Source organism: Petromyzon marinus, unplaced genomic scaffold, assembly GCF_048934315.1.
Source record: "Petromyzon marinus isolate PM22_M1 ecotype Great Lakes invasive population unplaced genomic scaffold, UKy_Petmar_22M1.pri1.0 PM_Scaffold_305, whole genome shotgun sequence".
Taxonomy (NCBI): Eukaryota; Metazoa; Chordata; class Hyperoartia; order Petromyzontiformes; family Petromyzontidae; genus Petromyzon; species Petromyzon marinus.
This window is the reverse complement of record NW_027423286.1, coordinates 1-20,591: the sequence shown is the minus strand read 5'-3', so window position 1 is coordinate 20,591 and position 20,591 is coordinate 1. Positions and strand designations below refer to the sequence as shown.

At 57.4% G+C, this 20,591-nt stretch overlaps 1 protein-coding gene across 1 annotated transcript in view; it reads right to left on the bottom strand.

Moving 5' to 3' along the window:
• LOC142923155 (uncharacterized) overlaps positions 1 to 19,563 on the bottom strand; it is an 86,161-nt gene extending 66,598 nt beyond the window's left edge. Inside the window, exons 1-4 of the mRNA XM_076064090.1 lie at positions 18,880 to 19,563; positions 17,662 to 17,773; positions 2,267 to 2,377; positions 1,014 to 1,054 (exon numbers count right to left, since the gene is read on the bottom strand). Coding sequence (XP_075920205.1) covers positions 1,014 to 1,054; positions 2,267 to 2,377; positions 17,662 to 17,743 — 234 coding nt within the window. The 5' untranslated portion in view covers positions 17,744 to 17,773; positions 18,880 to 19,563. The remainder of the gene's footprint in view (positions 1 to 1,013; positions 1,055 to 2,266; positions 2,378 to 17,661; positions 17,774 to 18,879) is intronic.
• Between the last annotated feature and the right edge of the window lie 1,028 nt (positions 19,564 to 20,591).

Below are 20,591 nucleotides of genomic sequence, written 5' to 3'. Positions count from 1 at the left end.
TGAGTGGGTAGGTGGGTGAGTGGGTGAGTGGGTAGGTGGGCGAGTGGGTGAGTGGGTAGGTGGGCGAGTGGGTGAGTGGGTAGGTGAGTGAGTGGGTGAGTGGGTAGGTGGGCGAGTGGGTGAGTTGGTAGGTGGGCGAGTGGGTGAGTGGGTAGGTGGGTGAGTGTGTAGGTGGGCGAGTGGATGAGTTGGTAGGTGGGCGAGTGGGTGAGTGGGTGAGTGGGTAGGTGGGCGAGTGGGTGAGTGGGTAGGTGGGTGAGTGGGTAGGTGGGCGAGTGGGTGTGTGGGTAGTTGGGCGATTGAGTGAGCGGGCGAGGGAGTGGGCGAGTAGGCGGGCGAGTGGGTGGGTGGGCGAGTGGGTGGGCGGGCGAGCGAGTGGGTGGGATGGGTGAGCGGGCGGGCGAGTGAGTGAGCGGACGAGTGGGTGGGCGAGTGGGTGGGCGAGTGGGTGGGTGGGCGAGTGGGTGGGTGGGCGAGTGGGTGGGCGAGCGGGTGGGTGGGCGAGTGGGTGGGCGAGCGGGTGGGTGGGCGAGTGGGTGGGCGAGTGGGTGGGCGAGTGGGTGGGCGAGTGGGTGGGCGAGTGGGTGGGCGGGCGAGTGGGTGGGCGAGTGGGTGGGCGAGTGGGTGGGTGGGCGAGTGGGTGGGCGAGTGGGTGGGCGGGCGAGTGGGTGGGCGAGTGGGTGGGCGAGTGGGTGGGTGGGCGAGTGGATGGGTGGGCGAGTGGGTGGGCGAGTGGGTGGGCGAGTGGGTGGGCGAGTGGGTGGGCGGGCGAGTGGGTGGGCGAGTGGGTGGGCGAGTGGGTGGGCGAGTGGGTGGGTGGGCGAGTGGGTGGGGCGAGTGGGTGGGCGGGCGAGTGGGTGGGCGAGTGGGTGGGCGAGTGGGTGGGTGGGCGAGTGGATGGGTGGGCGAGTGGGTGGGCGAGTGGGTGGGTGGGCGAGTGGGTGGGTGGGCGAGTGGGTGGGCGAGCGAGTGAGCGAGCGAGTAAGCGGGTGAGTGAGCGTGGCGTTGTGTACCTGGATACCCAGATTGTAGAAGAGCTGTAGAAGCTTCTTGTCTGCGAGCAGGAGAGAGTTGGCGGGCCACGCACACAGACCGGGGGGGGGGGGGGTGGGGGGTGGGGGGGGGGGGTTGGGGGGGGGTCACGGGCACACGATAACCCGGGGGGGTCATTAGGTAGGGTGCTGTGGGTGTAGTTGTTGATGCTGTGGGTGTAGTTGTTGATGCTGTGGTGTAGTTGTTGATGTTGTGGGTGTTTGTCGTTGATGTTGTGGGTGTAGTTGTTGATGTTGTGGGTGTAGTTGTCGATGTTGTGGGTGTAGTTGTCGATGCTGTGGGTGTAGTTGTTGATGCTGTGGGTGTAGTTGTTGATGCTGTGGGTGTAGTTGTTGATGCTGTGGGTGTAGTTGTTGATGCTGTGGGTGTAGTTGTTGATGCTGTGGGTGTAGTTGTTGATGCTGTGGGTGTAGTTGTTGATGCTGTGGGTGTAGTTGTTGATGCTGTGGGTGTAGTTGTTGATGCTGTGGTGTAGTTGTTGATGTTGTGGGTGTAGTTGTTGATGCTGTGGGTGTAGTTGTTGATGCTGTGGGTGTAGTTGTTGATGTTGTGGGTGTAGTTGTTGATGTTGTGGGTGTAGTTGTTGATGTTGTGGGTGTAGTTGTTGATGTTGTGAGTGTAGTTGTTGATGTTGTGGGTGTAGTTGTTGATGCTGTGGGTGTAGTTGTTGATGCTGTGGGTGTAGTTGTTGATGCTGTGGGTGTAGTTGTTGATGCTGTGGGTGTAGTTGTTGATGTTGTGGGTGTAGTTGTTGATGTGGGTGTAGTTGTTGATATTGGTGTAGTTGTTGATGTTGTGGGTGTTTGTCGTTGTTGATGTTGTGGGTGTTTGTCGTTGTTGATGTTGTGGGTGTAGTTGTTGATGCTGTGGGTGTAGTTGTTGATGTTGTGGGTTGTAGTTGTTGATGTTGTGGGTGTAGTTGTTGATGTTGTGGGTGTAGTTGTTGATGTTGTGGGTGTTTGTCGTTGTTGTTGATGTTGTGGGTGTTTGTCGTTGTTGTTGTTGATGTTGTGGGTGTTTGTCGTTGTTGTTGTTGATGTTGTGGGTGTTTGTCGTTGTTGTTGTTGATGTTGTGGGTGTTTGTCGTTGTTGTTGTTGATGTTGTGGGTGTTTGTCGTTGTTGTTGTTGATGTTGTGGGTGTTTGTCGTTGTTGTTGATGTTGTTGTTGATGTTGTTGTTGTTGTTGTTGTTGATGTTGTTGCTGTTGTTTACCTTGGGGGAGGTCTCCCCCCGTGGGGTCCAGGGAGATGGGGGGCAAGGTGCCCCCCACGGTTCCCTCGGCTCCCTCGAGCACCAGGAAGGGAGGCGCGGCCAACACCAGCGCTACACACACACACAGATTACACACACACACAGATTACACACACACACAGATTCACACACACACACACACACAGATTACACACACACACAGATTCATACACAGATTCATACACACACACAGATTACACACACACACAGATTACACACACACACACACAGATTACACACAGATTCATACACACACAGATCACACACACACACAGATTCATACACACACACAGATTCATACACAGATTCACACACACACAGACACACAGATTCACACACACAGAGATGCATACACACACAGAGATTCACACACACACAGAGATTCATACACACACACAGATTCATACACACACACAGATTCATACACACACAGATTCATACACAGACACACAGATTCATACACACACAGATTCATACACGCACAGATTCATACACGCACAGATTCATACACAGACACACAGATTCATACACAGACACACAGATTCATACACAGACACACAGATTCATACACAGACACACAGATACACACACACAAACACAGCTTCACACACACCACATACAATTCACATGACACACACCCAGATTCACACACACACACACAGATTAACACACACACACACAGATTCATACACACACAGACACACAGATTCATACACACACAGACACACAGATTCATACACACACAGACACACAGATTCATACACACACAGACACACAGATTCATACACACACAGACACACAGATTCATACACACACAGACACACAGATTCATACACACACAGACACACAGATTCATACACACACAGACACACAGATTCATACACACACAGATTCATACACACACAGAACAGATTCATACACACACAGACACACAGATTCATACACACACAGAAGATTCATACACACACAGACACACAGATTCATACACACACAGACACACAGATTCATACACACACACAGATTCACACACACACACACAGATTCACACACACACACACACACAGATTCACACACACACAGACACACACACACAGACACCACCACCCAAGGTAGCCTTTAGGCAGGGGGGAGGGGGGGGTAGAGGGTTGTGTGGGGGCAAGTGCTCTTCACAATGACGAGCAGCAGCTTGTAGTGGTGGTGTAGCGGTGGTGGTGTAGTAGTGGTGTAGTAGTGGTGGTGTAGTAGTGGTGGTGGTGGTGTAGTAGTGGTGGTGGTGTAGTAGCTGTGGTGGTGTAGTAGTGGTGGTGGTGTAGTAGTGGTGGTGGTGTAGTGGTGGTGGTGTAGTAGTGGTGTAGTAGTGGTGGTGGTGGTGTAGTAGTGGTGGTGGTGTAGTGGTGGTGGTGTAGTAGTGGTGTAGTAGTGGTGGTGGTGGTGTAGTAGTGGTGGTGGTGTAGTGGTGGTGGTGTAGTAGTGGTGTAGTAGTGGTGGTGTAGTAGTGGTGGTGGTGGTGTAGTAGTGGTGGTGGTGTAGTAGCTGTGGTGGTGTAGTAGTGGTGGTGGTGTAGTAGTGGTGGTGGTGTAGTGGTGGTGGTGTAGTAGTGGTGTAGTAGTGGTGGTGGTGGTGTAGTAGTGGTGGTGGTGTAGTGGTGGTGGTGTAGTAGTGGTGTAGTAGTGGTGGTGTAGTAGTGGTGGTGGTGGTGTAGTAGTGGTGGTGGTGTAGTAGCTGTGGTGGTGTAGTAGTGGTGGTGGTGTAGTAGTGGTGGTGGTGTAGTGGTGGTGGTGTAGTAGTGGTGTAGTAGTGGTGGTGGTGGTGTAGTAGTGGTGGTGGTGTAGTAGTGGTGGTGGTGTAGTAGTGGTGGTGGTGGTGTAGTGGTGTAGTAGTGGTGGTGTAGTAGTGGTGGTGGTGGTGTAGTAGTGGTGGTGGTGTAGTAGCTGTGGTGGTGTAGTAGTGGTGGTGGTGTAGTAGTGGTGGTGGTGTAGTAGTGGTGGTGGTGTAGTGGTGGTGGTGTAGTAGTGGTGGTGTAGTAGTGGTGGTGGTGGTGTAGTAGTGGTGGTGGTGTAGTAGTGGTGGTGGTGTAGTAGTGGTGGTGGTGGTGTAGTGGTAGTGTAGTAGTGGTGGTGGTGTAGTAGTGGTGGTGGTGTAGCGGTGGTGGTGTAGTAGTGGTGGTGGTGGTGTAGTGGTGGTGGTGTAGTAGTGGTGGTGGTGGTGTAGTGGTAGTGTAGTAGTGGTGGTGGTGTAGTAGTGGTGGTGGTGTAGCGGTGGTGGTGTAGTAGTGGTGGTGGTGGTGTAGTGGTGGTGGTGTAGTAGTGGTGGTGGTGGTGTAGTAGTGGTGGTGGTGGTGTAGTAGTGGTGGTGGTGGTGTAGTAGTGGTGGTGTAGTAGTGGTGGTGGTGGTGTAGTAGTGGTGGTGGTGGTGTAGTAGTGGTGGTGTAGTAGTGGTGGTGTAGTAGTGGTGGTGGTGGTGTAGTAGTGGTGGTGGTGGTGTAGTAGTGGTGGTGTAGTAGTGGTGGTGGTGGTGTAGTAGTGGTGGTGGTGGTGTAGTAGTGGTGGTGTAGTAGTGGTGGTGGTGGTGTAGTAGTGGTGGTGGTGTAGTAGTGGTGGTGGTGGTGTAGCTGGTGGTGGTGTAGCGGTGGTGGTGTAGTAGTGGTGGTGGTGGTGGTGTAGCGGTGGTGTAGTGGTGGTGGTGTAGTAGTGGTGGTGGTGGTGTAGTAGTGGTGGTGTAGCGGTGGTGGTGGTGGTGTAGTAGTGGTGGTGGTGGTGTAGTAGTGGTGGTGGTGGTGTAGTAGTGGTGGTGTAGTAGTGGTGGTGGTGGTGTAGTAGTGGTGGTGGTGTAGTAGTGGTGGTGGTGGTGTAGTGGTGGTGGTGTAGTAGTGGTGGTGGTGGTGTAGTAGTGGTGGTGGTGGTGTAGTAGTGGTGTTGGTGGTGTAGTAGTGGTGGTGGTGGTGTAGTAGTGGTGGTGGTGGTGTAGTAGTGGTGGTGTAGTAGTGGTGGTGGTGGTGTAGTAGTGGTGGTGGTGTAGTAGTGGTGGTGGTGGTGTAGCGGTGGTGGTGTAGTAGTGGTGGTGGTGGTGGTGTAGCGGTGGTGTAGTGGTGGTGGTGTAGTAGTGGTGGTGGTGGTGTAGTAGTGGTGGTGTAGCGGTGGTGGTGGTGGTGTAGTAGTGGTGGTGGTGGTGTAGTAGTGGTGGTGTAGTAGTGGTGGTGGTGGTGTAGTAGTGGTGGTGGTGTAGTAGTGGTGGTGGTGGTGTAGTAGTGGTGGTGGTGGTGTAGTAGTGGTGGTGTAGTAGTGGTGGTGGTGGTGTAGTAGTGGTGGTGGTGGTGTAGTAGTGGTGGTGTAGTAGTGGTGGTGGTGGTGTAGTAGTGGTGGTGGTGTAGTAGTGGTGGTGGTGGTGTAGCGGTGGTGGTGTAGTAGTGGTGGTGGTGTAGTAGTGGTGGTGGTGTAGCGGTGGTGGTGTAGTGGTGGTGGTGGTGTAGTAGTGGTGGTGTAGTGGTGGTGGTGTAGTAGTGGTGGTGTAGTAGTGGTGGTGGTGGTGTAGCGGTGGTGGTGTAGTAGTGGTGGTGGTGGTGTAGCGGTGGTGGTGTAGTAGTGGTGGTGGTGGTGTAGCGGTGGTGGTGTAGTAGTGGTGGTGGTGGTGTAGCGGTGGTGGTGTAGTAGTGGTGGTGGTGGTGTAGTGGTGGTGGTGTAGTAGTGGTGGTGTAGTAGTGGTGGTGGTGGTGTAGCGGTGGTGGTGTAGTAGTGGTGGTGGTGGTGTAGCGGTGGTGGTGTAGTAGTGGTGGTGGTGGTGTAGCGGTGGTGGTGTAGTAGTGGTGGTGGTGGTGTAGCGGTGGTGGTGTAGTAGTGGTGGTGGTGGTGTAGCGGTGGTGGTGTAGTAGTGGTGGTGGTGGTGTAGCGGTGGTGGTGTAGTAGTGGTGGTAGTGTAGTAGCGGTGGTGGTGGTGTAGTGGTGGTGGTGTAGTGGTGGTGGTGTAGTAGTGGTGGTGGTGGTGTAGCGGTGGTGGTGTAGTAGTGGTGGTGGTGGTGTAGCGGTGGTGGTGTAGTAGTGGTGGTGGTGGTGTAGCGGTGGTGGTGTAGTAGTGGTGGTGGTGGTGTAGCGGTGGTGGTGTAGTAGTGGTGGTGGTGGTGTAGCGGTGGTGGTGTAGTAGTGGTGGTGGTGGTGTAGCGGTGGTGGTGTAGTAGTGGTGGTGGTGGTGTAGCGGTGGTGGTGTAGTAGTGGTGGTGTAGCGGTGGTGGTGTAGTAGTGGTGGTGGTGGTGTAGCGGTGGTGGTGTAGTAGTGGTGGTGGTGGTGTAGCGGTGGTGGTGTAGTAGTGGTGGTGGTGGTGTAGCGGTGGTGGTGTAGTAGTGGTGGTGGTGGTGTAGCGGTGGTGGTGTAGTAGTGGTGGTGGTGGTGTAGCGGTGGTGGTGTAGTAGTGGTGGTGGTGGTGTAGCGGTGGTGGTGTAGTAGTGGTGGTGGTGGTGTAGCGGTGGTGGTGTAGTAGTGGTGGTGGTGGTGTAGTGGTAGTGTAGTAGTGGTGGTGGTGTAGTAGTGGTGGTGGTGTAGCGGTGGTGGTGTAGTAGTGGTGGTGGTGGTGTAGTGGTGGTGGTGTAGTAGTGGTGGTGGTGGTGTAGTAGTGGTGGTGGTGGTGTAGTAGTGGTGGTGGTGGTGTAGTAGTGGTGGTGTAGTAGTGGTGGTGGTGTAGTAGTGGTGGTGGTGGTGTAGTAGTGGTGGTGTAGTAGTGGTGGTGGTGGTGTAGTAGTGGTGGTGTAGTAGTGGTGGTGGTGTAGTAGTGGTGGTGGTGGTGTAGTAGTGGTGGTGGTGGTGTAGTAGTGGTGGTGTAGTAGTGGTGGTGGTGGTGTAGTAGTGGTGGTGGTGGTGTAGTAGTGGTGGTGTAGTAGTGGTGGTGGTGGTGTAGTAGTGGTGGTGGTGTAGTAGTGGTGGTGGTGGTGTAGCGGTGGTGGTGTAGTAGTGGTGGTGGTGGTGGTGTAGCGGTGGTGTAGTGGTGGTGGTGTAGTAGTGGTGGTGGTGGTGTAGTAGTGGTGGTGGTGGTGTAGTAGTGGTGGTGTAGCGGTGGTGGTGGTGGTGTAGTAGTGGTGGTGGTGGTGTTAGTAGTGGTGGTGGTAGTAGTGGTGGTGGTGGTGTAGTAGTGGTGGTGGTGTAGTAGTGGTGGTGGTGGTGTAGTGGTGGTGGTGTAGTAGTGGTGGTGGTGGTGTGTAGTGGTGGTGGTGGTGTAGTAGTGGTGGTGGTGGTGTAGTAGTGGTGGTGTAGTAGTGGTGGTGGTGGTGGTGTAGTAGTGGTGGTGTAGTAGTGGTGGTGGTGGTGTAGTAGTGGTGGTGGTGTAGTAGTGGTGGTGGTGGTGTAGCGGTGGTGGTGTAGTAGTGGTGGTGGTGGTGGTGTAGCGGTGGTGTAGTGGTGGTGGTGTAGTGGTGGTGGTGTAGTAGTGGTGGTGTAGTGGTGGTGGGTGGTGTAGTAGTGGTGGTGGTGGGTGTAGTGGTGGTGGTGTAGTAGTGGTGGGTGGTGTAGTAGTGGTGGTGGTGTAGTAGTGGTGGTGGTGGTGTAGTAGTGGTGGTGGTGGTGTAGTAGTGGTGGTGGTGTAGTGGTGGTGGTGGTGTAGTAGTGGTGGTGGTGGTGTAGCGGTAGTGGTGGTGTGAGTGGTGGTGGTGTGGTAGTGGTGGTGGTGTAGTAGTGGTGGTGGTGGTGTAGCGGTGGTGGTGTAGTAGTGGGTGGTGTAGTGGTGGTGGTGTGTAGCGGTGGTGGTGTAGTGGTGGTGGTGGTGTAGTAGTGGTGGTGTAGTGGTGGTGGTGTAGTAGTGGTGGTGTAGTAGTGGTGGTGGTGGTGTAGCGGTGGTGGTGTAGTAGTGGTGGTGGTGGTGTAGCGGTGGTGGTGTAGTAGTGGTGGTGGTGGTGTAGCGGTGGTGGTGTAGTAGTGGTGGTGGTGGTGTAGCGGTGGTGGTGTAGTAGTGGTGGTGGTGGTGTAGCGGTGGTGGTGTAGTAGTGGTGGTGGTGGTGTAGCGGTGGTGGTGTAGTAGTGGTGGTGGTGGTGTAGCGGTGGTGGTGGTGTAGTGGTGGTGGTGTAGTGGTGGTGGTGTAGTGGTGGTGGTGTAGTAGTGGTGGTGGTGGTGTAGCGGTGGTGGTGTAGTAGTGGTGGTGGTGGTGTAGCGGTGGTGGTGTAGTAGTGGTGGTGGTGTAGCGGTGGTGGTGTAGTAGTGGTGGTGGTGGTGTAGCGGTGGTGGTGTAGTAGTGGTGGTGGTGGTGTAGCGGTGGTGGTGTAGTAGTGGTGGTGGTGGTGTAGCGGTGGTGGTGTAGTAGTGGTGGTGGTGGTGTAGCGGTGGTGGTGTAGTAGTGGTGGTGGTGGTGTAGCGGTGGTGTGTAGTAGTGGTGGTGGTGGTGTAGCGGTGGTGGTGTAGTAGTGGTGGTGTAGCGGTGGTGGTGTAGTAGTGGTGGTGGTGGTGTAGCGGTGGTGGTGTAGTAGTGGTGGTGGTGGTGTAGCGGTGGTGGTGTAGTAGTGGTGGTGGTGGTGTAGCGGTGGTGGTGTAGTAGTGGTGGTGGTGGTGTAGCGGTGGTGGTGTAGTAGTGGTGGTGGTGGTGTAGCGGTGGTGGTGTAGTAGTGGTGGTGGTGGTGTAGCGGTGGTGGTGTAGTAGTGGTGGTGGTGGTGTAGCGGTGGTGTAGTAGTGGTGGTGGTGGTGTAGCGGTGGTGGTGTAGTGGTGGTGGTGGTGTAGTAGTGGTGGTGGTGGTGTAGTGGTGGTGGTGGTGTAGTAGTGGTGGTGGTGGTGTAGCGGTGGTGGTGTAGTAGTGGTGGTGGTGGTGTAGCGGTGGTGGTGTAGTAGTGGTGGTGGTGGTGTAGCGGTGGTGGTGTAGTAGTGGTGGTGGTGGTGTAGCGGTGGTGGTGGTGTAGTGGTGGTGGTGTAGTGGTGGTGGTGTAGTAGTGGTGGTGGTGGTGTAGCGGTGGTGGTGTAGTAGTGGTGGTGGTGGTGTAGCGGTGGTGGTGTAGTAGTGGTGGTGGTGGTGTAGCGGTGGTGGTGTAGTAGTGGTGGTGGTGGTGTAGCGGTGGTGGTGTAGTAGTGGTGGTGGTGGTGTAGCGGTGGTGGTGTAGTAGTGGTGGTGGTGGTGTAGCGGTGGTGGTGTAGTAGTGGGGTGGTGGTGTAGCGGTGGTGGTGTAGTAGTGGTGGTGGTGGTGTAGCGGTGGTGGTGTAGTAGTGGTGGTGTAGCGGTGGTGGTGTAGTAGTGGTGGTGGTGGTGTAGCGGTGGTGGTGTAGTAGTGGTGGTGGTGGTGTAGCGGTGGTGGTGTAGTAGTGGTGGTGGTGGTGTAGCGGTGGTGGTGTAGTAGTGGTGGTGGTGGTGTAGCGGTGGTGGTGTAGTAGTGGTGGTGGTGGTGTAGCGGTGGTGGTGTAGTAGTGGTGGTGGTGGTGTAGCGGTGGTGGTGTAGTAGTGGTGGTGGTGGTGTAGCGGTGGTGTAGTAGTGGTGGTGGTGGTGTAGCGGTGGTGGTGTAGTGGTGGTGGTGGTGTAGTAGTGGTGGTGGTGGTGTAGCGGTGGTGGTGTAGTAGTGGTGGTGGTGGTGTAGCGGTGGTGGTGTAGTAGTGGTGGTGGTGGTGTAGCGGTGGTGGTGTAGTAGTGGTGGTGGTGGTGTAGCGGTGGTGGTGTAGTAGTGGTGGTGGTGGTGTAGCGGTGGTGGTGTAGTAGTGGTGGTGGTGGTGTAGCGGTGGTGGTGTAGTAGTGGTGGTGGTGGTGTAGTGGTGGTGGTGTAGTAGTGGTGTGTAGTAGTGGTGGTGGTGGTGTAGCGGTGGTGGTGTAGTAGTGGTGGTGGTGGTGTAGCGGTGGTGGTGTAGTAGTGGTGGTGGTGGTGTAGCGGTGGTGGTGTAGTAGTGGTGGTGGTGGTGTAGCGGTGGTGGTGTAGTAGTGGTGGTGGTGGTGTAGCGGTGGTGGTGTAGTAGTGGTGGTGGTGGTGTAGCGGTGGTGGTGTAGTAGTGGTGGTGGTGGTGTAGCGGTGGTGGTGTAGTAGTGGTGGTAGTGTAGTAGTGGTGGTGGTGGTGTAGTGGTGGTGGTGTAGCGGTGGTGGTGTAGTAGTGGTGGTGGTGGTGTAGCGGTGGTGGTGTAGTAGTGGTGGTGGTGGTGTAGCAGTGGTGGTGTAGTAGTGGTGGTGGTGGTGTAGCGGTGGTGGTGTAGTGGTGGTGGTGGTGTAGTAGTGGTGGTGGTGGTGTAGTGGTGGTGGTGTAGTAGTGGTGGTGGTGGTGTAGCGGTGGTGGTGTTGGTGGTGGTGGTGGTGGTGTAGTAGTGGTGTGGGTGGTGTAGTGGTGGTGGTGTAGTAGTGGTGGTGGTGGTGTAGCGGTGGTGGTGTAGTGGTGGTGGTGGTGTAGTAGTGGTGGTGGTGGTGTAGTGGTGGTGGTGTAGTAGTGGTGGTGTAGTAGTGGTGGTGGTGGTGTAGCGGTGGTGGTGTAGTAGTGGTGGTGGTGGTGTAGCGGTGGTGGTGTAGTAGTGGTGGTGGTGGTGTAGCGGTGGTGGTGTAGTAGTGGTGGTGGTGGTTGTAGCGGTGGTGGTGTAGTAGTGGTGGTGGTGGTGTAGTGGTGGTGGTGTAGTAGTGGTGGTGTAGTAGTGGTGGTGGTGGTGTAGCGGTGGTGGTGTAGTAGTGGTGGTGGTGGTGTAGCGGTGGTGGTGTAGTAGTGGTGGTGGTGGTGTAGCGGTGGTGGTGTAGTAGTGGTGGTGGTGGTGTAGCGGTGGTGGTGTAGTAGTGGTGGTGGTGGTGTAGCGGTGGTGGTGTAGTAGTGGTGGTGGTGGTGTAGCGGTGGTGGTGTAGTAGTGGTGGTGGTGGTGTAGCGGTGGTGGTGTAGTAGTGGTGGTAGTGTAGTAGTGGTGGTGGTGGTGTAGTGGTGGTGGTGTAGCGGTGGTGGTGTATTAGTGGTGGTGGTGGTGTAGCGGTGGTGGTGTAGTAGTGGTGGTGGTGGTGTAGCGGTGGTGGTGTAGTAGTGGTGGTGCTGGTGTAGCGGTGGTGGTGTAGTAGTGGTGGTGGTGGTGTAGCGGTGGTGGTGTAGTAGTGGTGGTGGTGGTGTAGCGGTGGTGGTGTAGTAGTGGTGGTGGTGGTGTAGCGGTGGTGGTGTAGTAGTGGTGGTGGTGGTGTAGCGGTGGTGGTGTAGTAGTGGTGGTGGTGGTGTAGCGGTGGTGGTGTAGTAGTGGTGGTGTAGCGGTGGTGGTGTAGTAGTGGTGGTGGTGGTGTAGCGGTGGTGGTGTAGTAGTGGTGGTGGTGGTGTAGCGGTGGTGGTGTAGTAGTGGTGGTGGTGGTGTAGCGGTGGTGGTGTAGTAGTGGTGGTGGTGGTGTAGCGGTGGTGGTGTAGTAGTGGTGGTGGTGGTGTAGCGGTGGTGGTGTAGTAGTGGTGGTAGTGTAGTAGTGGTGGTGGTGGTGTAGTGGTGGTGGTGTAGTGGTGGTGGTGTAGTAGTGGTGGTGGTGGTGTAGCGGTGGTGGTGTAGTAGTGGTGGTGGTGGTGTAGCGGTGGTGGTGTAGTAGTGGTGGTGGTGGTGTAGCGGTGGTGGTGTAGTAGTGGTGGTGTAGCGGTGGTGGTGTAGTAGTGGTGGTGGTGGTGTAGCGGTGGTGGTGTAGTAGTGGTGGTGGTGGTGTAGCGGTGGTGGTGTAGTAGTGGTGGTGGTGGTGTAGCGGTGGTGGTGTAGTAGTGGTGGTGGTGGTGTAGCGGTGGTGGTGTAGTAGTGGTGGTGTAGCGGTGGTGGTGTAGTAGTGGTGGTGGTGGTGTAGCGGTGGTGGTGTAGTAGTGGTGGTGGTGGTGTAGCGGTGGTGGTGTAGTAGTGGTGGTGGTGGTGTAGCGGTGGTGGTGTAGTAGTGGTGGTGGTGGTGTAGCGGTGGTGGTGTAGTAGTGGTGGTGGTGGTGTAGCGGTGGTGGTGTAGTAGTGGTGGTGGTGGTGTAGCGGTGGTGGTGTAGTAGTGGTGGTGGTGGTGTAGCGGTGGTGTAGTAGTGGTGGTGGTGGTGTAGCGGTGGTGGTGTAGTGGTGGTGGTGGTGTAGTAGTGGTGGTGGTGGTGTAGTGGTGGTGGTGTAGTAGTGGTGGTGGTGGTGTAGCGGTGGTGGTGTAGTAGTGGTGGTGGTGGTGTAGCGGTGGTGGTGTAGTAGTGGTGGTGGTGGTGTAGCGGTGGTGGTGTAGTAGTGGTGGTGGTGGTGTAGCGGTGGTGGTGTAGTAGTGGTGGTGGTGGTGTAGTGGTGGTGGTGTAGTAGTGGTGGTGTAGTAGTGGTGGTGGTGGTGTAGCGGTGGTGGTGTAGTAGTGGTGGTGGTGGTGTAGCGGTGGTGGTGTAGTAGTGGTGGTGGTGGTGTAGCGGTGGTGGTGTAGTAGTGGTGGTGGTGGTGTAGCGGTGGTGGTGTAGTAGTGGTGGTGGTGGTGTAGCGGTGGTGGTGTAGTAGTGGTGGTGGTGGTGTAGCGGTGGTGGTGTAGTAGTGGTGGTGGTGGTGTAGCGGTGGTGGTGTAGTAGTGGTGGTAGTGTAGTAGTGGTGGTGGTGGTGTAGTGGTGGTGGTGTAGTGGTGGTGGTGTAGTAGTGGTGGTGGTGGTGTAGCGGTGGTGGTGTAGTAGTGGTGGTGGTGGTGTAGCGGTGGTGGTGTAGTAGTGGTGGTGGTGGTGTAGCGGTGGTGGTGTAGTGGTGGTGGTGGTGTAGTAGTGGTGGTGGTGGTGTAGTGGTGGTGGTGTAGTAGTGGTGGTGGTGGTGTAGCGGTGGTGGTGTAGTGGTGGTGGTGGTGGTGTAGTAGTGGTGATGGTGGTGTAGTGGTGGTGGTGTAGTAGTGGTGGTGTAGCGGTGGTGGTGTAGTGGTGGTGGTGGTGTAGTAGTGGTGGTGGTGGTGTAGTGGTGGTGGTGTAGTAGTGGTGGTGTAGTAGTGGTGGTGGTGGTGTAGCGGTGGTGGTGTAGTAGTGGTGGTGGTGGTGTAGCGGTGGTGGTGTAGTAGTGGTGGTGGTGGTGTAGCGGTGGTGGTGTAGTAGTGGTGGTGGTGGTGTAGCGGTGGTGGTGTAGTAGTGGTGGTGGTGGTGTAGTGGTGGTGGTGTAGTAGTGGTGGTGTAGTAGTGGTGGTGGTGGTGTAGCGGTGGTGGTGTAGTAGTGGTGGTGGTGGTGTAGCGGTGGTGGTGTAGTAGTGGTGGTGGTGGTGTAGCGGTGGTGGTGTAGTAGTGGTGGTGGTGGTGTAGCGGTGGTGGTGTAGTAGTGGTGGTGGTGGTGTAGCGGTGGTGGTGTAGTAGTGGTGGTGGTGGTGTAGCGGTGGTGGTGTAGTAGTGGTGGTGGTGGTGTAGCGGTGGTGGTGTAGTAGTGGTGGTAGTGTAGTAGTGGTGGTGGTGGTGTAGTGGTGGTGGTGTAGCGGTGGTGGTGTAGTAGTGGTGGTGTAGCGGTGGTGGTGTAGTAGTGGTGGTGGTGGTGTAGCGGTGGTGGTGTAGTAGTGGTGGTGGTGGTGTAGCGGTGGTGGTGTAGTAGTGGTGGTGGTGGTGTAGCGGTGGTGGTGTAGTAGTGGTGGTGGTGGTGTAGCGGTGGTGGTGTAGTAGTGGTGGTGCTGGTGTAGCGGTGGTGGTGTAGTAGTGGTGGTGGTGGTGTAGCGGTGGTGGTGTAGTAGTGGTGGTGGTGGTGTAGCGGTGGTGGTGTAGTAGTGGTGGTGGTGGTGTAGCGGTGGTGATGTAGTAGTGGTGGTGGTGGTGTAGCGGTGGTGGTGTAGTAGTGGTGGTGGTGGTGTAGCGGTGGTGGTGTAGTAGTGGTGGTGGTGGTGTAGCGGTGGTGTAGTAGTGGTGGTGGTGGTGTAGCGGTGGTGGTGTAGTGGTGGTGGTGGTGTAGTAGTGGTGGTGGTGGTGTAGTGGTGGTGGTGTAGTAGTGGTGGTGTAGTAGTGGTGGTGGTGGTGTAGCGGTGGTGATGTAGTAGTGGTGGTGGTGGTGTAGCGGTGGTGGTGTAGTAGTGGTGGTGGTGGTGTAGCGGTGGTGGTGTAGTAGTGGTGGTGGTGGTGTAGCGGTGGTGGTGTAGTAGTGGTGGTGTAGCGGTGGTGGTGTAGTAGTGGTGGTGTAGTAGTGGTGGTGGTGGTGTAGCGGTGGTGGTGTAGTAGTGGTGGTGGTGGTGTAGCGGTGGTGGTGTAGTAGTGGTGGTGGTGGTGTAGCGGTGGTGGTGTAGTAGTGGTGGTGGTGGTGTAGCGGTGGTGGTGTAGTAGTGGTGGTGGTGGTGTAGCGGTGGTGGTGTAGTAGTGGTGGTGGTGGTGTAGCGGTGGTGGTGTAGTAGTGGTGGTGGTGGTGTAGCGGTGGTGGTGTAGTAGTGGTGGTAGTGTAGTAGTGGTGGTGGTGGTGTAGTAGTGGTGGTAGTGTAGTAGTGGTGGTGGTGGTGTAGTAGTGGTGGTAGTGTAGTAGTGGTGGTGGTGGTGTAGTGGTGGTGGTGTAGCGGTGGTGGTGTAGTAGTGGTGGTGGTGGTGTAGCGTGGTGGTGTAGTAGTGGTGGTGGTGGTGTAGCGGTGGTGGTGTAGTAGTGGTGGTGGTGGTGTAGCGGTGGTGGTGTAGTAGTGGTGGTGGTGGTGTAGCGGTGGTGGTGTAGTAGTGGTGGTGGTGGTGTAGCGGTGGTGGTGTAGTAGTGGTGGTGGTGGTGTAGCGGTGGTGGTGTAGTAGTGGTGGTGGTGGTGTAGCGGTGGTGGTGTAGTAGTGGTGGTGGTGGTGTAGCGGTGGTGGTGTAGTAGTGGTGGTGGTGGTGTAGCGGTGGTGGTGTAGTAGTGGTGGTGGTGGTGTAGCGGTGGTGGTGTAGTAGTGGTGGTGGTGGTGTAGCGGTGGTGGTGTAGTAGTGGTGGTGGTGGTGTAGCGGTGGTGGTGTAGTAGTGGTGGTGGTGGTGTAGCGGTGGTGGTGTAGTAGTGGTGGTGGTGGTGTAGCGGTGGTGGTGTAGTAGTGGTGGTGGTGGTGTAGCGGTGGTGGTGTAGTAGTGGTGGTGGTGGTGTAGCGGTGGTGGTGTAGTAGTGGTGGTGGTGGTGTAGCGGTGGTGGTGTAGTAGTGGTGGTGGTGGTGTAGCGGTGGTGGTGTAGTAGTGGTGGTGGTGGTGTAGCGGTGGTGGTGTAGTAGTGGTGGTGCTGGTGTAGCGGTGGTGGTGTAGTAGTGGTGGTGGTGGTGTAGCGGTGGTGGTGTAGTAGTGGTGGTGGTGTAGCGGTGGTGGTGTAGTAGTGGTGGTGGTGGTGTAGCGGTGGTGGTGTAGTAGTGGTGGTGGTGGTGTAGCGGTGGTGGTGTAGTAGTGGTGGTGGTGGTGTAGCGGTGGTGGTGTAGTAGTGGTGGTGGTGGTGTAGCGGTGGTGGTGTAGTAGTGGTGGTGGTGGTGTAGCGGTGGTGGTGTAGTAGTGGTGGTGGTGGTGTAGCGGTGGTGGTGTAGTAGTGGTGGTGGTGGTGTAGCGGTGGTGGTGTAGTAGTGGTGGTGGTGGTGTAGCGGTGGTGGTGTAGTAGTGGTGGTGGTGGTGTAGCGGTGGTGGTGTAGTAGTGGTGGTGGTGGTGTAGCGGTGGTGGTGTAGTAGTGGTGGTGGTGGTGTAGCGGTGGTGGTGTAGTAGTGGTGGTGGTGGTGTAGCGGTGGTGGTGTAGTAGTGGTGGTGGTGGTGTAGCGGTGGTGGTGTAGTAGTGGTGGTGGTGGTGTAGCGGTGGTGGTGTAGTAGTGGTGGTGGTGGTGTAGCGGTGGTGGTGTAGTAGTGGTGGTGGTGGTGTAGCGGTGGTGGTGTAGTAGTGGTGGTGTAGCGGTGGTGGTGTAGTAGTGGTGGTGGTGGTGTAGCGGTGGTGGTGTAGTAGTGGTGGTGGTGGTGTAGCGGTGGTGGTGTAGTAGTGGTGGTGGTGGTGTAGCGGTGGTGGTGTAGTAGTGGTGGTGGTGGTGTAGCGGTGGTGGTGTAGTAGTGGTGGTGGTGGTGTAGCGGTGGTGGTGTAGTAGTGGTGGTGGTGGTGTAGCGGTGGTGGTGTAGTAGTGGTGGTGGTGGTGTAGCGGTGGTGGTGTAGTAGTGGTGGTGGTGGTGTAGTAGTGGTGGTGGTGGTGTAGCGGTGGTGGTGTAGTAGTGGTGGTGGTGGTGTAGCGGTGGTGGTGTAGTAGTGGTGGTGGTGGTGTAGCGGTGGTGGTGTAGTAGTGGTGGTGGTGGTGTAGCGGGGTGGTGGTGTAGTAGTGGTGGTGGTGGTGTAGCGGTGGTGGTGTAGTAGTGGTGGTGGTGGTGTAGCGGTGGTGGTGTAGCGGTGGTGGTGTAGTAGTGGTGGTGGTGGTGTAGCGGTGGTGGTGTAGCGGTGGTGGTGTAGTAGTGGTGGTGGTGTAGCGGTGGTGGTGTAGCGGTGGTGGTGTAGTAGTGGTGGTGGTGGTGTAGCGGTGGTGGTGTAGTAGTGGTGGTGGTGGTGTAGCGGTGGTGGTGTAGTAGTGGTGGTGGTGGTGTAGCGGTGGTGGTGTAGTAGTGGTGGTGGTGGTGTAGCGGTGGTGTAGTAGTGGTGGTGGTGTAGTGGTGGTGGTGTAGTAGTGGTGGTGGTGGTGTAGTGGTGGTGGTGTAGCAGTGAACATCGCTAGCACTGGGGGAGAGACAAAGGCGGCCGGGCGTGGTGGTGCTGGCCACCCACCCCCTCTGTGTGTACCACAGTGCCGGTAGCCTTCACAGGTAGCGCTGCTGCTGACAGCACTTGCCCCTAAAGCTCTGTTAGAGGCTACACGGGGGACCTTTGTATTTGTGTTGGTGGTGGTGGTGGTGGCGTTCACCAACCGCTTAGCCCCCCACTCACTCACACAGGACCTCATCACCACCACCACCACCACCACCACTTCCCCTACCACCACCACCACCCCTACCACCACCACCACCAACCCTACCACCACCATCACTTCTACCAACACCACGACCATCACCACCGCCCCTACCACCACCACCATCACTTCTACCAACACCACCACCCCCCCTACCACCACCACCACCATCACTTCTACCACCACCACCACCGCCCCTACCACCACCACTTCTACCACCACCACCACCACCATCACTTCTACCAACACCACCACCACCACTTTTACCAACACCACCATCACTTCTACCAACACCAACACCACCATCACTTCCACCACCACCGCCATCACCATCACTTCCACCACCACCGCCATCACTTCTACCAACACCACCACCACTTCTACCAACACCACCACCACTTCTACCAACACCACCACCACCACCACCATCACCACCGCCCCTACCACCACCGCCTCTACCACCACCACCATCACTTCTACCAACACCACCACCACCATCACTTCTACCACCACCACCACTTCTACCAACACCACCACCACTTCTACCACCACCACCACCACCTCCTGCACCCCGTCGCCCTCTTACAGAACCCCCTCCCCCCACCTCCTCGGATAGACTCGGCGCCCGGCCTGCTAACGTGGAGTGGCTTACCCTGGCGGGGGGACACGTAGGCGGTGGGGTGGGCCGGCGCTGACGTCATCACGCCCGATGACATCACAATGCCCGGTCTCATCCCCGTCAGCCCATTGGTCGAAGAGAAGGACTGTGCATCAGCAGGATTTATACAGCATCATCATCAGCATCATCAGCATCATCAGCATCAGCAGCAGCATCAGCAGCAGCATCATCATAATCAGCATCATCAGCAACAGCATCATCATCATCAGCAGCAACAGCATCATCATCATCAGCATCATCATCATCAGCAGCAGCAACATCATCATCATCAGCAGCAACATCATCATCATCATCAGCAGCATCATCATCAGCAGCAGCAACATCATCATCATCATCAGCAGCAGCAGCATCATCAGCAGCATCATCATCATCAGCAGCAGCATCATCATCAGCATCATCATCAGCAGCAGCAACATCATCATCATCAGCAGCATCAGCACTACCATCGTGAAGATCATCATCAGCATAGAGAAAATCATCATCATCATCAGCTGCCCCTATGGAGGGAGGGGTGCAGGGGGGGGGAGGGGGCAGGGGGGAGGGGGGCAGGGGGGGAGGGGGGCAGGGGGGGAGGGGAATGGAAGGGGCGCCAGGGGGGTGGTGGGAGGGGCGCCAGGGGGGGGGATGGGAGGGGGTGGGAGGGGGCGCAAGGGGGGGTGGTGGGAGGGGGTGGGAGGGGGTGGGAGGGGCGCAAGGGGGGGTGGTGGGAGGGGCGCCAGGGGGGGGGATGGGAGGGGGTGGGAGGGGCGCAAGGGGGGGTGGTGGGAGGGGGTGGGAGGGGGTGGGAGGGGCGCAAGGGGGGGTGGTGGGAGGGGCGCCAGGCGGGGGAGTGGGAGGGGCGCCGGGGGTGGGAGGGGCGCCAGGGGTGGGGGGTGGGAGGGGCGCCAGGGGGGGGGGTGGTGGGAGGGGCGCCAGGGGTGGGAGGGGGTGGGAGGGGCGCCAGGGGGGGGGGGTGGTGGGAGGGGCGCCAGGGGTGGGGGGTGGGAGGGGGTGGGAGGGGCGCCAGGGGGGGGGGGGTGGTGGGAGGGGCGCCAGGGGTGAGGGGTGGGAGGGGCGCCAGGGGGGGGGGTGGTGGGAGGGGCGCCAGGGGTGGGAGGGGGAGTGGGAGGGGCGCCAGGGGGGGGGGGGTGGTGGTGGGAGGGGCGCCAGGGGTGGGGGGGCGTGGCGTGGTGGTTGTGGTGGTGACGTCACCTGTGTTGCCAGGTTGTTGTTGTTGTTGGCAGCCCCTAGGGAGCAGTTGGGCTGTTGCTGCTGCTGCTGCTGTAGGAGTTGGAGGTGGTGGAGTTGTTGTTGTTGTTGGTTGTGGTGGTGGTGGTTGTTGTGGTTGTTGTTGTTGTTGTTGTCCACCCCACCGTTGTCCAGCAGCTCCAGAGAGCAGGCGCCCACCCCTCCCTACGGCAACAAAGACAAAGGTCCCCCGTGTAGCCTCCAACAGACTCTAGGGGCAAGTGCAGTGAGTAGCAGCAGGAGGAGGTCACGTGACAGAACCAGCAGGCGCCATGGGTTTGACTGCTGCTGTGCCAGGCTAGGTGCATGAGGAAGTGGTCACGGGACAGACCCAGCAGGTGCCATGGGTTTGTACTGCTGTGCCAGGCTAGGTGCATGAGGAGGTGGTGACGGGACAGACCCAGCAGGTGCCATGGGTTTGACTACTGCTGTGCCAGGCTAGGTGCATGAGGAGGAGGAGGTCACGGGACAGACCCAGCAGGCGCCATGGGTTTGACTGCTGTGCCAGGCTAGGTGCATGAGGAGGAGGAGGTCACGTGACAGACCCAGCAGGCGCCATGGGTTTGACTGCTGTGCCAGGCTAGGTGCAGGAGGAGGAGGAGGTCACGTGACAGACCCAGCAGGCGCCATGGGTTTGACTGCTGTGCCAGGCTAGGTGCAGGAGGAGGAGGTCACGTGACAGACCCTGCAGGTGCCATGGGTTGACTGCTGTGCAGGCTAGGTGCAGGAGTGGAGGCAGCGAGTCCTGTTGGTGAGGTGAGTGGTGAGGAGTGGTGAGTAGTGGTGGTGAGTAGTGGTGGTGAGTAGGAGTGGTGAGAGAGGAGTGGAGTGGTGAGTAGGAGTGGTGAGTGAGGAGTGGAGTGGTGAGTAGGAGTGGTGAGTGAGGAGTGGAGTGGTGAGTGAGGAGTGGTGAGTAGGAGTGGTGAGTGAGGAGTGGAGTGGTGAGTAGGAGTGGTGAGTGAGGAGTGGAGTGGTGAGTGAGGAGTGGTGAGTAGGAGTGGTGAGTGAGGAGTGGAGTGGTGAGTAGGAGTGGTGAGTGAGGAGTGGAGTGGTGAGTGAGGAGTGGAGTGGTGAGTGAGGAGTGGAGTGGTGAGTGAGGAGTGGTGAGTAGGAGTGGTGAGTGAGGAGTGGAGTGGTGAGTAGGAGTGGTGAGTAGGAGTGGTGAGTAGGAGTGGCGAGTAGGAGTGGTGAGTGAGGAGTGGTGAGTGAGTAGGAGTGGTGAGTAGGAGTGGTGAGTAGGAGTGGTCAGTAGGAGTGGTGAGTAGGAGTGGTGAGTGAGGAGTGGTGAGTAGGAGTGGTGAGTGAGGAGTGGTGAGTAGTGGTAAGTAGTGGTGAGTAGTGGTGAGTGAGTAGTGGTGAGTAGGAGTGGTGATGCGTGGTGAGAGAGGAGTGGTGAGTAGTGGTGAGTAGTGGTGAGTAGTGGTGAGTGAGGAGTGGTGAGGAGTGGTGAGTAGGAGTGGTGAGTGAGTAGTGGTGAGTAGGAGTGGTGAGTAAGAGTGGTGAGTAGTGGTGAGTGAGGAGTGGTGAGTAGTGGTGAGTAGGAGTGGTGAGCGAGGAGTGGTGAGTAGGAGTGGTGAGTAGGAGTGGTGAGTGAGGAGTGGTGAGTAGGAGTGGTGAGTAGGAGTGGTGAGTGAGGAGTGGTGAGGAGTGGTGAGTAGGAGTGGTGAGTGGTGAGT